This window comes from Mytilus trossulus, chromosome 3 (assembly GCF_036588685.1).
Source record: "Mytilus trossulus isolate FHL-02 chromosome 3, PNRI_Mtr1.1.1.hap1, whole genome shotgun sequence".
NCBI classification, from domain to species: Eukaryota; Metazoa; Mollusca; class Bivalvia; order Mytilida; family Mytilidae; genus Mytilus; species Mytilus trossulus.
Genome location: NC_086375.1, coordinates 7,053,410 through 7,071,052, shown reverse-complemented (window position 1 = coordinate 7,071,052; position 17,643 = coordinate 7,053,410). Strand labels below are relative to the sequence as shown.

Below are 17,643 nucleotides of genomic sequence, written 5' to 3'. Positions count from 1 at the left end.
AGGTTCATAAACATGTATTACATTGTTTGAATTCGAATCTCTATGAGTTATGTGTAGCTGCGCCTCACACAAAAATGTGCAACTTGCTGTCACTGTTACTGTCATGTCTATTTTCTATTTTCTAATTTCAAAACACTAACTAATAATCACTAATAGAAAGTCAGAGGATGGTACAACAAAAAATCGTATGACCGCTGTTAGAATTAGTTTGCCAAATTATATTAAAGTATTTGCAAACACTATACTTCCGATCTCACGTACTGTAGTGTAGACAATTCGAACCATCGCACTGTTGATACCAGATTTTTAGTACGTATTTGTACACAATCTATATCATAGTTAGACACTTTTTTTATGCATGTGTACAAAATCTAGTCACTCCCTGCTTTAAAACAAAAATGTACAAAATGTGTGTTTGTTGATTTATCATGACTTTCGTTCTCTATCCATCTGTAAAGCATCGTAGTAAGATGGCGGTTGTTCATCTGGCTGTGGTGGTGGTATGCTAGGAGGATTAGACAATGGTACCGTGAATGGATAGTTATGATTGGTTTGTGTATTTATAGTTGGTGAATATGCTTTACTTTGAACTTGAGGTTGTGGAGGATGTGTCATGTACATGTAGTCACTTGGTCGATACGCATGAACTACTTGTGAATATTGATGAGAACCATATAAATGTTTGCGTGGTGTAGATTGTCTGCAAAAGTAAAATTACATACTTACAATTTCAAAAGTAACTTCATAGTATTACCTTTTTTCCATATGGCCTTTTTCATAAATTTTTCAATGCAAGCTTATGCTAGCGTTTTTTTTTTTTTGTTGTTGTTGTTTTAGTATTATCAATCATCACTTATACTGTAGTAGATACATGCTTTATTTTGTATTCATTTTGTTATAAATCAAGCGTTGTCATGTCCAGGTTACACAAGAAGTCTCAGCCAGTTTTAGCCGATTCCAATAAATGTAAAGGTACTATACTGCCCTCCTTTCGAAGTAGTCAAATCCTATAAACATATATTGGTTATCTGTCGGACTACTCTACTCTTAGAGGAGGGTAGTTTACCTTACATACTAATTACTTCACGGTTTAGCTAGCAAGCAAGTTAACCAAAGATATGACCTTTGCCTACACACTCAATGAAATCGGCTGTAATGTTGACACCTTGAACATTTTTTATTCGATAAAGGAAAGACATTAGTATTAGACAAATAAATAGTAAGAAAGAAGATTATTAGTAAATATTAATATTATTAAGCTGTTTTGAATTAATCAAATCGCCAAACATACGCACATAAATTATATCTAACTTATTATATAAAAGAAAGTGAAACAACGCGGTTGAAGATTTCTACGTATTTGTTTTACAAAAATGCAGAAAGAAAAAAAAAGTCAAGATTTTCAATGTTACATAAATCTATAAAAAATTATAGAAGATTTTGAAAAAGCAGAAAGAGGGAAAATTGTCAAGATTGATCAAAGTTGTACGATGAAATAATTACTCTATGCCTCAATAGTTTTACGGGACCGATGATGCTTAAACAACGAATATTTAATTGAATATATCCCTCGTTTTAATTTTTTTTTTCTCACTCATATATAACATTATTTTGATGAAAGTATTTCGAAATAAAAAGGGGGGTAGTTAAATTTCCTAAGCAGGAGTTAAGGCATTATCATCAATTACCTTTTCAAGTGTTTACAGTTTAATCTTTAATATGTTAACTGAATGAGATATTTTCATGACAAAAACACAAGTATATGTACTACAATGTATATAATTGCATGGTTTATAATACAGACGATGTCGAAGCAGATTTTTACATTAAATTATTATATGATGGTATGAAGGATTGTGCCTGATGTTCATATGATGAAATCATAATCTTTCAGTCAGTTTAATTGAAGTCTGGAGCTGGCATGTCAGTTAGCTGCTAGTAGTCTGTTGTTATTTATGTATTATTGACATTTTGTTTATTTTCTTTGGTTACATCTTCTGACATCAGACTCGGACTTCTCTTGAACTGAATTTTAATGTGCGTATTGTTATGCGTTTACTTTTCTACATTGGTTAGAGGTATAGGGGGAGGGTTGAGATCTCACAAACATGTTTAACCCCGCCGCATTTTTGCGCCTGTCCCAAGTCAGGAGCCTCTTGCCTTTGGTAGTCTTGTATTATTTTAATTTTAGTTTCTTGTGTACAATTTGGAAATTAGTATGGCGTTCATTATCACTGAACTAGTATATATTTGTTTAGGGGCCAGCTGAAGGACGCCCCCGGGTGCGGGAATTTCTCGCTACATTGAAGACCTGTTGGTGACCTTCTGCTGTTGTTTTTTTTATTTCGTCGGGTTGTTGTCTCTTTGACACATTCCCCATTTCCATTCTCAATTCTATTTTAATTAAATGTACAATTAAGTGAACATTATAAGAGTTTAATCAAATATTAACGACAGCAAATGTAGCAAAATACAGGCAAACTCGGTGCAAGCAAGTACTTTTCTACCCCTATAAAGTTACTTCTCGTTTATAAGTTTTCTCTCATTTGTATTGTTTTGTATTTGTTTTTGCCTGAGACTGTTGAAGACCGGAAGTGACCTATAGTTGCCTACATCTAAGTCATATGATCACTGGTCGTTAGATGTATCATTGCGAATTATACAACCTCTCCCCAGTTTATTATACGCAGTGCTCTGTACACGACACCATATATAGGGACAAAAAAAGAGCTTACATGAAACATACCAAATCAAATATTGCATTTCTAACCTTTTCACCTTCTTCACCATTACATAAGCGAAATGGGTAAATGCATTGTTTGTAAAAGCTTTAGAAACAGAACGAAAAGCAAGGCTCGCCTCGCATTTTTCCTGTTTTGTAGCGAATACAAATAGATTTTTTCTTTTTCTTTGTATGTGTAACTATATTGTTTTGATCCTACACCCGAAACTTGAAACTTTATTAGTTAAATTTCAAATCAGTGTTCTTTGTTTACGAAATCGACATAGTTGAAACTCGAACTGCAAAGAGGACATTAAATTGAACTTGTGCGCAAAAAGAAATATCCACCTTACTGCTTGCTCCACATGGAATCGGGGTACCATGATATTTTACTTGTAACAGTACAAACTTTAGTAAAGCAAACACTTATTCCTGTACCTGTTATTTGTAATGGCTTTTTATTGTATAGCATATAATATTTCATACAGAAAGTAGCCAAAACTTAGCGTGCAATGAATTCTAATGTCGCAATAAATCTCAAAATTCATGACGTCATCAACGAAAAAATCTTATTTTAAACCAACTTTTTCTTTCAAATATTATTTTGCTATTCAATAAAAGGGTTATTGCATGATTATCGGGGAATATTGTCCCTCGTAGAACATATATTGCCACTCGCATGCTCGTGCAATATAAAACTTTACTCGGGAAAATATTCCCAAATATTCATGCAATAAACCTATGTTATCGTACGCTTTTTAAAATATTACTCAAAATGCATCAAATTCTGAAAAGGCGAATTAACAAGAATAATCGGATTAGTCTGTTCCCACACCACGACACTTGTTATGGTACTAACTGTTGTCCATAACAACTGTCCTCGGTTGCATCACGGAACCTCGACTGCCACTATGTTTCATACAGGCGCATACACAGTTGATAGAGATTGATATTACGACTAAAATGGCACAAATTATTCCAAATATAAAAGAAGCCATACCTCCGGAAGCTGTCAAAAGATTTCAAGACGCCCTTAACATAAAATTGTCCATATTTTGAGTTAGAGCCGATGACTTTTTCTATAATTTTGATATAATTTGTCCCAAAGTAATACAACACACTAAAAATTTCATTGAGAAAGCGCATGGATTTTTTAAAATTTTCATATATGTTCTAAAAAAAATGCACTACGAAATAATTGTGGTCTCGGACCAAATACATAAAATAATTTAAAGAGACAATTCAAAATCTTTTGCATAACGAACAATCCACTACAAAAATGCTTAAGCAGGATAACATTGAGCACATTCAAGTCGTTAAAACAAGCAATACATACTAGGATGTCTTTAAATCAAGGTTAACCCTGAGCTCGTTACACATCCGGATTTCGTGATAAATCCTATAATGTAACGAATATATTTTAAAAGCTTATATTAAAAAAAAAAGTTAACGTTTTTAAATACGCTTCATATAGGCTTTATAGAGTAATATGCGGTATGGGCTTTGCTCATTGTTGAATGCCGAACGGTGACCTAAACATATAGTTGTTAATGTCTGTGTCATTTTGGTCTTTTGTGGATAGTTGTCTCGTTGGCAGTCATACCTCATCTTCTTTTTTATATATGCTTTACAAAGAAGATATAAAATAAATGATATATCACTGCATATATCTACATTGTATCTTATAACTTAATAAAATGAAGATGTGCTTATAGTTTGCAAAGTATTTCCTTATAACGATGTGTTTGTTAATGTTTAGTCTATCGAGTTTTGATTTAGAAGTGCTTTGGGATTAATTTAGTGTTGATAATGATTTGACTTATATATACCCATAATTTGTACCCTTGTTAATGGATTTAAGAATTTGAATGGTTCTTTGACCCTTTGGTTAAAATCGCTGCGCTATCACCTCAAAATTAACTCTGCATGCATACAAACCCATGTACCTAGAAACATTTAAATGTATAGCATTTCCCTGGAAAATCAACATAGCAATACAGTGAATGTTTTAGCAAATTAAAATCTAAAATGGGGGTTAACTAAGCAGTTTGTTGCAGTCCCGTAGAAAATGATAAAATTAAGATAGAGTTGACTTTCACTTAAAATAGTCCACTTAGTGACAACAGCTTGATATTCATCAATTACTGTTGGGTATATATATTACCAATGGGCCCGGGGAGTTCTCTATGTAATGAAGTGTAAATTTATGGCTATAGAAAGACAAAAGTATATCGCTAAAAAGTATATTGATTATCCAAATATAATTAAATTTAAGGAAGTGATGAATATGGCAAAACAATCATATTTAAAAAAGCTATATGTACATTCATAAGGCATATTAATTCATGTGTGTGTTCTCCTGGCTAAATTCAACTTATACATGTATTTGTAAATTTATAGTGTACATATTATGTTAACTGTGATTTATAAATGTGCTATTTATTACATGTAAATTCTGTGTACCATTGTATTGCGAAGGTTTGTCAAAATAAAGATATATATATATACATCTTCATGCCTTATATATCATGTACTGTAGTACGCCGCTAGATTAAAACTGACGTGGAAAGGTAACATATGGCCACCGAAAGCTCTTTTTTTGAGAGCCCAGGTGGTCGTGTGGTCTAGCGGGACGGCTGCAGTGCAGGCGATTTGGTGTCACGATATCACAGTAGCATGGGTTCGAATCCCGGCGAGGGAAGAACCAAAAATTTGCGAAAGCAAATTTACAGATCTAACATTGTTGGGTTGATGTTTAGACGAGTTGTATATATATATATATATATAAGTACGTCTGAGTCAGTGACAACCCTACAACAGATGTATCCATCGGATCGCCATCAATGATGGTGATACATGGCTGTGTACATAATGTATATACAACTCGTCTAAACATCAACCCAACAATGTTGGATCTGTAAATTTGTTTTCGCAAATTTTTGGTTCTTCCCTCGCCGGGATTCGAACCCATGCTACTGTGATATCGTGACACCAAATCGCCTGCACTGCAGCCGTCCCGCTAGACCACACGACCACCTGGGCTCTCAAAAAAAGAGCTTTCGGTGGCCATATGTTACCTTTCCACGTCAGTTTTAATCTAGCGGCGTACTACAGTACATGATATTATTTTCTGTGACTGTATCTTACATTAATTTGTAGGATCCTTTACTATAGATAATTTAGCTGATCTGTAACAATAACATCTTCATGCCTTATATATCATGTACTGTAGTACGCCGCTAGATTAAAACTGACGTGGAAAGGTAACATATGGCCACCGAAAGCTCTTTTTTTGAGAGCCCAGGTGGTCGTGTGGTCTAGCGGGACGGCTGCAGTGCAGGCGATTTGGTGTCACGATATCACAGTAGCATGGGTTCGAATCCCGGCGAGGGAAGAACCAAAAATTTGCGAAAGCAAATTTACAGATCTAACATTGTTGGGTTGATGTTTAGACGAGTTGTATATATATATATATATATATATATGGGAGTTCTCGAACCTTTTTCCAATTTCTTATAATTTTGGCACCGTCCCTTATGTAGGCATGGTAGGCACAAAAACAAAATGTTTTGCAAAATCGCGTTTCAGTTTTTATTTTTCTTATGTACATTAAACGCATTTGAATTTTATTTATCTTCGACAGGCTGTGACCGTAAAACTTTTACAGATACACACGTTTGTCTGTATTTTTTTTTTAAAAGTAAACCCACTAGTCGTCTGACAGGTAATGATATTCAGACAGAAATACCGTTTAAAAATCGTTACATCTGAACGATCACGAACAAAAATGTATCACAGTAGAAACATATTTAATTGAAGATAAAAACATGGTATGTTTAGAGATATTTAAAAATCTTTTGTATATCGAACAATCCACTACCAAAGTTTATAAGCAGGTTAATATTTAGCACGTTCAAGCCGTTAAAAACACTTAAGTAAACATGTCATTAAATAAAGGTTAATATTGAGCACGTTCCAGATTCGGAGTTCATGGTAAATCCTTTGTGTAACCGTGTAACAAACATATAATTTTCTCCCTAGGTTAATATTAAGCACGTTAACATTATTGAATTCATAACATAGGCACTATTCAGATTAGATAAGTATTCACTGCCAGTATATTATTTATATTTGCGTATCTGCTTCTTATTTTCAATGGATATCGCTTATTCTTATTTAGAAGGAATCGATCTTACAGCTATATTTATATTTCTGATAATATTTCTTGCGACAGTTTTATGGATGACATGTCCAAAATCGGATATCCCAGGACCACGAGCATGGCCTATTTTCGGAAATATTCTCCTTGTAAGTCAGTTTAATAGTTCCCCAAAGAGGGCCAAGTTTGTGGAGGACATGACGAGGAAGTATGGACCAATATTTCGAATGTTTTTAGGACCATACCAGATCGTGATTGTACAGGGTCATAAACATGTGCTAGATGTTTTGCAGAAACGAGGAAAGGAATTCATAGACAGACCCACCTTTATACCAGGAGTCAAATTAGCTCGGAAAGTAATAGGAGGTACATCTTAAACAATTATATTAACGTATGCATGAATTCAAAATATATTTTTCAAGTTATTTCAAATACAGAAAGGGTTTAATTTATTGAGTTTTAAAATTTGTTGTAACGTAGAACAAACCTTTGAAAATCAATTACAATTAAGAAAATATCATATATTTTTTTTTGTTAATATGTGAAGCGCAGATTCGTTGACTGGCTTTGATATACTTTTTTACCTTTTTTATGAAATTTTTGAAAAAAGTTCGGATATTAAAATTCGACCCAGAATATGATCGTTCATTTGTTAACGCTCTAGATACATTACTCGTCGAAATTTGACTCTGGTCGCTTTGATGGCATTCGAATCGAATGATACACATTTAATAAATCAAGGTTTCGTGAATTAAGGCGTTATTCATCTATTACCTTGGTGACTGAAATACGATTCTATTCTAACAATGTACATACTGTTCTTAATTAAATCTATGTTTGAATCAATATATTATTTGATTCGAATTTCCACATACTGTACCTTTGGAAAGTGAGAGAGTTGCCATTATTTCCAACATAGTTAAAAGTTACAAAAACTTTCACAATTAAGACTATCAATCACAATTTATTTGGCTAATGTCCAATGAAGACAGTCACATTTTTAATCAAGTAAGCAATTTAATTAATAATTTAAATGTTGTTCGAAAACAACTATTAGAAACTTAGTGAGTTTATATATTTTACTGTAAAAAGACAGAGGCATAATTTAGAAATTTAGATATTTATAAAGCTTCTCATTCTAAATGTAGGATCATGAAAGCACCAGGGGAAAAACCAGAATATTTAAATTTAGTTTCCTATATTCATTTTCTTAGGATCACTGTATTTGTCAAGTTGAAACATGATACATTTTATGAATACACATTAGTGTGTCTTTCTTGTCTTTTAGTTGTAATCATTGATTTAATTGTATTCAAATAATTGTAATCATTTTGTAATCATTGTACCAAATTTAACTTGTGATTATTCCGCCTGTAATGGGCGTCATTAATTGACAATAAAATATATTTGATTTGATTTGATTCATAACACATTTATTGTTACAGTATCAGTATCTTTATACTAGTGTGAAGAACCTTTGAATGATAATTTAAGGGACTTACTAAACTAGTGTGAAACTAGCCGGCGTAAACATCGAAACACGAAGTACATAATACACAATGTAACAGAATAACTGACCATAACTGACTAAACAAATGCTTACAAGTGCGTAAAACAATAATAGGCATGAAATAACCAGGGTGTGACGAATTAGCAATACTAACAATTATCGATTATTTTTTTTTTTTCTTTTGAAACTTTTGCGGATGTATGTAGTCTTATTAAGCGACTAATTTACCTTTACAAACACATCAACTAATCAGTGTCATAAAGAGAGTTATTTTTTTACTGCATTGTGTTTTGTCCGTTTATTCTGAAAAATACTAAAACAATCAATAAAGCAACGCGTGTATATTAATATTGTTTTATATATTTTATGTAATTTTCTATTAATGACCGTACTAGTGAAACTTTAAACTCATGCACCATGTTTCTCTTTATGAACCTTTCTATTACAAGTGAAACCGTAAATTCATTTACCACATATAATTTTTAAAGTTGATATCTAGAAGTAATATTTTAGTTAGCTTGATAATCCCTGGTTCTTTGCCTATTAATATAAGTATTTTGGGGACCAAAATGGTGTTATGGAGAACGCATTTTGCAGATGAAGGCAAACTTTGAATAAGGTTTTTTGTAGACTTTCTTCTTAGGAGATCACATACTTAAGTTTTAGATATCAAGTTTGAAAAGGCATTTGTTTCAAAATTTAATATTTAGTTTCAGACGCCAGACTTGATTATGTTCAAGTATGAGTATGTAGGAATTAAGGTTGTTATTGGGACAACTAGGTAGTGGGATTGTGTTTTCTGATGGAGAATTATTGGGTTTATGTAGGAAGTAGGATTGCGCATGTAATTGAGAATTAGTGGGGTTTTGCAGGAAGTTGGATTGTGTTTGCTAATAGAGAATTGTGGGGGTTTTGCAGGAAGTGGGATTGTGTTTGCTAATGGAGAACTTTTTGGTTTCTGTAGGAAGTGGGATTGTGTTTGCTAATGGAGAATTATTTGGTTTCTGTAGGAAGTGGGATTGTGTTTGCTAATGGAGAATTATTTGGTTTCTGTAGGAAGTGGGATTGTGTTTGCTAATGGAGAATTATTTGGTTTCTGTAGGAAGTGGGATTGTGTTTGCTAATGGAGAATTATTTGGTTTATGTAGGAAGTGGGATTATGTTTGCTAATGGAGAACTATTTGGTTTCTGTAGGAAGTGGGATTGTGTTTGCTAATGGAAAATTATTTGGTTTCTGTAGGAAGTGGGATTGTGTTTGCTAATGGATAATTATTTGGTTTCTGTAGGAAGTGGGATTGTGTTTGCTAATGGAGAATTATTTGGTTTCTGTAGGAAGTGGGATTGTGTTTGCTAATGGAGATGACTGGAAAGGAAGAAGACGATTCTCATTACAAGCAATGCGAGATTTTGGTGTGGGAAAATCCTCGCTGGAAGAAAAGATCTTGGAAGAAATGCAGAATGTTGCAGACGATCTGGAAAAAATGAAGGGAGTAGAGATATCCAATTTAAAGGAAATGATGACAAAGGCTAGCTGCAATGTTATACATAGTCTTATATTCGGATACAGGTTAGTTCTGTTTACATCATACACTATCAGTTGCGAGTCACAATATCAGTTGCGAGTAACAATATCAGTTGCGAGTCACAATAACAGTTGCGAGTAACAATATCAGTTGCGAGTCACAATAACAATTGCGATTCACAATAACAATTGCGATTCACAATATCAGTTGCGAGTCACAATAACAATTGCGATTCACAATAACAATTGCGATTCACAATATCAGTTGCGAGTCACAATAACAGTTGCGAGTCACAATATAAGTTGCGAGTCACAATATCAGTTGCGAGTCACAATAACAGTTGCGAGTCACAATATAAGTTGCGAGTCACAATATCAGTCGCGAGTCACAATATAAGTTGCGAGTCACAATATCAGTTGCGAGTCACAATAACAGTTGCGAGTCACAATATAAGTTGCGAGTCACAATATCAGTCGCGAGTCACAATATAAGTTGCGAGTCACAATATCAGTTGTGAGTCACAATAACAGTTGCGAGTCACAATATCAGTTGCGAGTAACAATATCAGTTGCGAGTCACAATATAAGTTGCGAGTCATAATATCAGTTGTGAGTCACAATAACAGTTGCAAGTAACAATATCAGTTGCGAGTCACAATATAAGTTGCGAGTAACAATATCAGTTGCGAGTAACAATATCAGTTGCGAGTCACAATATCAGTTGCGAGTAACAATATCAGTTGCGAGTCACAATAACAGTTGCGAGTCACAATATCAGTTGCGAGTCACAATAACAGTTGCGAGTCACAATAACAGTTGCGAGTCACAATATAAGTTGCGAGTCACAATATAAGTTGCGAGCCACAATATAAGTTGCGAGTCACAATATAAGTTGCGAGTCACAATATCAGATGTATGATGTAACTTTCGGCCATGCTTATATTTTTTGAAAGTGAGGTTCAGGTCATTAATAATTAGAAACCGTATTTTCTTAACAATCAATTTCAAATCTATATAATGCATACAGACCAATCAACAATGGATGGTCTTATAAGGGGCTGATATAAAAAATGACATGATATGATAAAATTTGTATTTTGCATAATTTCAGATACAAACATGACAACGAATCACTCCAACAACTCATCAAGACAATGGACAACATATTTTCAGGTCCTGGTGCTTTATCAGCGTCGGGAATATTTCCGGTTCTGAATTTGATAATGGTACTGTTTATTTTTACACATAACTGTATTTAATATATTTCCCATTGCTATGATAGGTAAAGAAACAATTTTCAGACGTAAGAGGTTGGTTCAACATTAAGATAAATAGTAATAGTTATCGAAGGTACCAGGATTATAACTTAGTACGCCAGACGCGCATTTCGTCTACATTAGACTCATCAATGACGCTCATATAAAAAGTTATAAAGCCAATTAAATAAAAAGTTAAAGAGCATAGTAAGATTGTTATAAAATTGCTATCCAAGTTTCACACACACAAAGTGACAAGGTAACAATAGATCCATAACAGTAAGTGTTGTCATTTTGTATGAAGGTTTAAGGCGGTGTACAACAAATAACGATAAAATAAAACTAGTTTAACGACGTTTACAGTAATTTTTGGTGCAGGAAGATAAATAATACACTTTGAAATTTTACCCTTAACGTTAAAGGGCATTAATTCCTACCCCTGTAATAAAATTGAGAATTGTGTATGTGTTCATTGACGATTCATCATATGCATGTTATATACATTTAGTATTTATATTGTTTTTCATCATTTCAGAAAGACAATCTTAAGATAAGGAGAGATGGCTTTTCTACTCTTAAAAAGTATATTGAAAAACACATAACCGAACACCGGGAGACATTTGACCCTGAACACATTCGAGATTTTATAGATATGTATGTAGAAGCCGAAAAAGAGGAGAGTGAACGAACGTCTGCTTTGAATCGTAAGTTTAAAGATAACTCTTAATCATAACACCAAACAAGATATCGTAAACCCAAATGAAGATAATAGTTATCAAAGGTACCAGGATTATAATTTAGTACGCCAGACGCGCGTTTCGTCTACATAAGACTCATCAGTGACATAATATGTGATAAACATGTTCTTCCGTTTCTGTGATTGGTGACTAATTCCCCGTTCCAGAATCCAAAATATTCAAGGTAAGTTTTTCAAAAGTGTCCACTAATCAATGTGACTGGCTTACACCGTTCCCAACATTAGGAATTCTACCAATGGCGTGTTGATATTTCGTTTCAAACACGGATAATGGAAATACTCGCAATCCTTTTGACTACGATGCGGCATATAAGTGTTCGGTAGTAGACCCATATTGTGTTTCAATCATGGGGTGTATCACAAAGCAGTGGGACAAATTTCCATCCGCTCGCATACGAGATACAACATTTCTCCACATTGACAAAATGCTATTTTTGTGAGAAAATATGATCAGAAATCGTACCATTCTTGATCACAGGCATATGTTACCTGAGCCGTATTTGGCACAACTTATTGGAATTTTAGAATTCTATGTTCTTTAACTTTAACTTGTCTAGTTTTCTAATACTTTTTATCTGTTCATCACTGATGAGTCTTATGTAGACAAAACATGGCTTTCTTGTTGTTTAGTATCATGTCTTGGATTGTATGCATTTTCTTTGATTGCAGCGGCGGCGTTGTTAGCATCAATTATGGACTTGTTTGCTGCTGGAACTGACACGACTTCAACTACGCTTGATTGGTCATTCAAATGGATGATTCAACACCCGGATGTGCAAAAGAGGTGCCAAGAGGAAATTACAAAGGCAAGCATAATACATAATAAAAAGAATGTTTTGCTAAACATACATAGTTCTGTATATACAAACAGTTGGTTAAATGTATTTGGATTATTATTGGTATGAAATAAGGCGTTACATATCTGCACCTTTATACCTTTTATGATCGTATAGGAACTTTGCTCCCGTCAGGTAATCCTCAGTATTTGTTGCTTTTTTATTTATTTACTCATAAGGCCACACCAATTTAATTTCTTGTTCTACGGATTTTTGGACTTCAAAAATTGGGGCGAGCGAGCGATTTGAAAATTTTAATAAAAAAATATTTAATTTGCAAATTTTTGAGGCGAAGCTTAAAAATTAGAGGCGAGCGATTATAATTTTTTTTTGTAAACATAAAATAGTAGGTTTTGACTATATTAAAACTTGATTTATCACTTGTACCTTGAAATTTCTTTAATTTATGAAATATTTTTCCCCTGTTCATGCTGTTCAACAAGAAATAATTGAATAATTAAATCTGGCCTATGTATGTGTGACTGACAATGAGACAATTCTCCATCCAAGTCATAATCAGGTTCAGAACAACCCCTTAATGTTATGAATATCCCTTTTATGAGGGGTCATTATATAAGTTATAATATATTTTTTTAGTAAAAACACTTTAAGTACAAAAGGGCTAATATTTCCCAAAAGAACTATAATATTTGGTATTAAATGGTCAAAACGTGCCCAAGAATTTTGTAATATTCCTGGACTTTTACCATGTTAACACATTTACTTTAACAGTTTAATATTATTCAAAAACCCATCCCTCTTGTAGAAAAGTTGTTTAAATATAATGTATTTCTCCTCTTTTTGAGTAAGACATTCTAAGTTGTCAAAGGTTTTGTATAGTAGCACTATACAAATCCTTAGTATTTCTATTTTCTTTTCTACTTCAGTAAAATGACCCCTTCAAGGCCCCTTGTCTGAGGGAAGGTTGTTACCAACCTGATAATAACAAACATATGTCAAAGTACGGCCTTTTGCACAGAGCTTTTATCCCGACCAACCAGCAACCTTTAAGGGACCACAACTTAGTTTTGTACACAATTCGAACAGGAAAACCAACGATCTAATTTATATTTCCAAACGGTAAAATACCAATGAACCACATCAACAAACGATAACGGCTGAACGACAGGTCCTTGAATAAACCTGGACAGGTGCACAAACCTGCAGCGGGTATGATCGTCACCATACATTATAATTGCAGTTGAAGGCAAATCCTTCAGAAGTTCTTTGTACTTTATTTTAACAACGAACATTTTTTATAGGGAATACAAGTTAGGGGGAAAGAAACTAACGTTTTGTTCTGTACTGGTATTTCCGGATATATATTTATATCGGAGCACTCAAACAAATATTCTCGCAGCTATTTACAGTGTTGTGGGGGTACTGATAGGTTTAAAATCGTTATATAAAGGCCAGACTGTGATTTTATAAACAAATGTTGCGATCTTTTTATAATATTTACAAAAAAACGGTGCGGGAAATGGACATGATTTCATTTCCGGATGCGGGAATATAATAAAAATAAAAAAAATCTGTTTTGAAAAAAATAGGTGCGGGCGGGTCCGTCGAACAAGGAATCAAATTGGTGTGGCCTAATGCACAGATTTCCTTTTTCCTTTTATTGTTTTGTCGTATGTTGTTCGTCTTTATCTATTGTGCTCCATGTTTTCCCCCATAATCTTAAAACTAATAATAACTTATAATTCGAAGAATTTCCTGAAGTTTTTTCCATCCAATTATACACAAATATCGGCAATATTTTTTTCCAGTGATCTATATGATGAAGGGGTTCCTGATAACTCAGATGCGCTCTATAAGCTAGTAGATTTTGTTACCTCCTGTGCTTGGTAAGTGAGTGTAGGACCTCTTAGCTAAAGGATCGAATTGGGTCCTTTAAATTAAAATGTTTTGTGAGGGTCGATTGTGTCGTGAGATCGGATGCTAGATAAGGGGAAATACTTATTATATCACTAAAATAAATGATATATAAGTGATAACTTTGAGTATTAGTAATTCACAAATTAAACTGTTTTCACTTGTAGGTAGTAGGACCAGGAAGAATGGTTCGATTATCAGATAGACGTCATTTGTCATACACCGAGGCTACTTTGATGGAAATACAAAGACTGTCAAATACAGGTAACAAAGTCCTGTTTCAATTATCAGAATCAGTAGTAAAGGATTGATCGGTTGATTATTGGTAGCTTAGAAATGTCAACCGAGTCGTAGAGCTGACATGTATAGTTAATCATGTTAATCATACATGTATATGATTAAACTATAACAACAGCATACAAAATTTTAGAAAAGGTAAACAGAATTAACCGCAAATTAAATTACTTTTGATAACAGAGGTAAGAATTTAGAAGCCAACAAAACACCTACATGTAGCCTTATTACTCACTTACCATCACGATTTAAAAATGTGTTATCCATTGTTTTATAGCAGTGTAATAATTTCAGAATGAAAAAAACAAACTTGATTAAATCTCTACAAGCTTAATATATTCACACAAAAATATCATTACTATATTAGCTTTCCTCTTTTACAGCTATGTTTAGCCGTTGTGTACAGTGGAGTTTGTTCAACATGTATATTTTCTTCTATCTTTTTACAGCTATTTTCACCATTCCTCACGTAGCAGTTTGTGATACAACAATCAATGGGTACAAAATACCTAAAAATACGATTCTTATACCTAGCCTGATCTCTGTACATTTTGATGAAACAATCTGGAGAGACCCTAAGGTGTTTAATCCAGAGAGGTTTCGCAATCAAAGCAATGACATTATCAACAAAGAAAACTTGATACCTTTTTCGTTAGGTACGTATATGAAATAAAAAATAGTTACTGTAGTTAAAACATATACATTGATTTTCGAAAAGCATAGAAGCAAGTCTTGGGTATATTGAATTTAAAAAAAAGATATAATTATGTATTTCTTAAATAAAATATTATGTCATTGTGCCTCAGTATTCATTGTCATCCTACTTTGACGCCATTTTTATTCTTCAGTGGCCAGAGTAAACGTGATTCATTCATTGCCAATATTTTATGAGTTTGACTCTCCCTCTGGTATCTTTCGTCCCTCTCGTATTACCTAAATGTTTACGGTATTTTTAGGAGTGGTGTAGTTAATTTATTGATGTACTTATTTGAGCCGTGTTTAACATGTCTACGTACTTGGTTTTAAGATTGTTAGTTCAATGATGATATAAGTTTTGTTTAGCAAACAAAAAATCACAAATATACTGAACTCCGAGGAAATGCAAGTGCAAGTATCTGCCAATTGTTATGTCATTTGTTGGTTGTTGTTTTTTTTAGGGGTCCTTTATATGTAGCTCCTAATGTTAAAGTGTATTTATCCAATTTTGGCAGTCATGTATTGAGTTGTAAGCCCATGGTGAAGGTTAATCCATCTTTAGCACTGAGTCGATACCTTTGCCGGTAGACTTTGAGTTCGAGATGGTATTATCAGGTCTGTAATTAGTGCTTTTGTTAAGACATGGTTAATGTCATATGCTTCTTTCAAATTCCCGTTCATTTGAGATTGTTAAGAATCTAAAGTTTCGACTCCCTCAGACAAAGTTGACCTTGAATGCATTTGGCATATCTGTTAAGGACATTTTTTTGTCATATATGCACACAACGTTGTGCTGTACTTATGCACTTCTGACTTTCAAATGAAAAATGATGATGAAGGTTATCAAAAACGAAGTTACTGCGAAGACATAACGTTGATAAAAGAGGGACGAAAGACACCAAAGAGACAGTCAAACTCATAAATCTAAAACAAACTGACAACGCCATGGCTAAAAACACAAAAGACAAACAGACACATGACACAACATAGAAAACTAAAGAATAAACAATACGAACCCCACCAAAAACTAGGGGTGATCTCAGGTGCTCCGGAAGGGTAAGCATATCCTGATCCACATGTGGCACCCGTCGTGTTGCTTATGTGATAACAAATCCGGTAAATAGTCCAGTTTGGTAGGTCACATTCGTGAGAGGGAAGGGTATTGTAGTTACGACGTAAGGAACATATCCGATATCATTTGTGAAACGGTTATTCCATAACGGTCAACCAACACGTGATGGCGTCCGTAAAATTTACGAATTGATAATTTCAACTTCACCATTTGGAACTCTTGGATTAGTAACTTCCTTGTGAGTAGCAACTCTCTATAAAAAAAATCATGATAGGAAATGCTAGCACGAGAATATCCTATCAATTGGGAGATATATACCCCGTATGATAAGTGCCTTCTTCGTTACTCACTAACTGATTTCGTTTTTTGTATTTCAGGCCCACGGATCTGCCCTGGAGAATCGTTAGCACGATCAGAGTTGTTTCTAATCTTTTCAAACCTTCTACATAGATTTGAATTCTCTAAAGTCAACCAAGATGATATTTTATCATTCGAAGGGATAACCGGAATTACGACGACACCATCGCCATACCGACTTATAGCTGATCTGAGATAAATCGACGTTATGTCTGCGAGTCAAACAAAACATCATTTTAAAATACATTCAGTAAACTCATATTATTTTAACTTATTATGTATCATTAAATACAAAGTATTTTGTTTATATATACTGGATACATTTATTTTTGTTGGTATCAATTTTCGTGGATTGACGACAAATCGCATTTTCGTGGTTATTTGATATCGTGGCTTTGACAATCTCTGCAAACAAAGCTTTTAGAAACGATCAATGCGTAATTACTCTGTTCCCACAAAAAAAAAAACTATTATAGGAATACAACAAATAATAATGAATCCACAGTTTTCGATCACACCATTCGATTGTTTGAAAGTCAATTCAAATTAAAGAAAACAATTAAAATTAAAATAGACTTATTAAGAAG

At 33.6% G+C, this 17,643-nt stretch overlaps 1 protein-coding gene across 1 annotated transcript; it reads left to right on the top strand.

Moving 5' to 3' along the window:
* The first annotated feature begins 6,749 nt into the window (after window positions 1–6,749).
* Window positions 6,750–17,365, top strand: LOC134710071 (cytochrome P450 2K6-like). The gene is made up of 8 exons (XM_063570246.1): window positions 6,750–7,247; window positions 9,724–9,958; window positions 11,025–11,139; window positions 11,705–11,873; window positions 12,596–12,732; window positions 14,805–14,901; window positions 15,381–15,587; window positions 17,077–17,365. Exons 1-8 carry the CDS (start codon window positions 6,878–6,880, stop codon window positions 17,253–17,255), a joined length of 1,509 nt encoding a protein of 502 aa, XP_063426316.1. The 5' UTR covers window positions 6,750–6,877; the 3' UTR covers window positions 17,256–17,365.
* The last annotated feature ends 278 nt before the right edge of the window (window positions 17,366–17,643 follow it).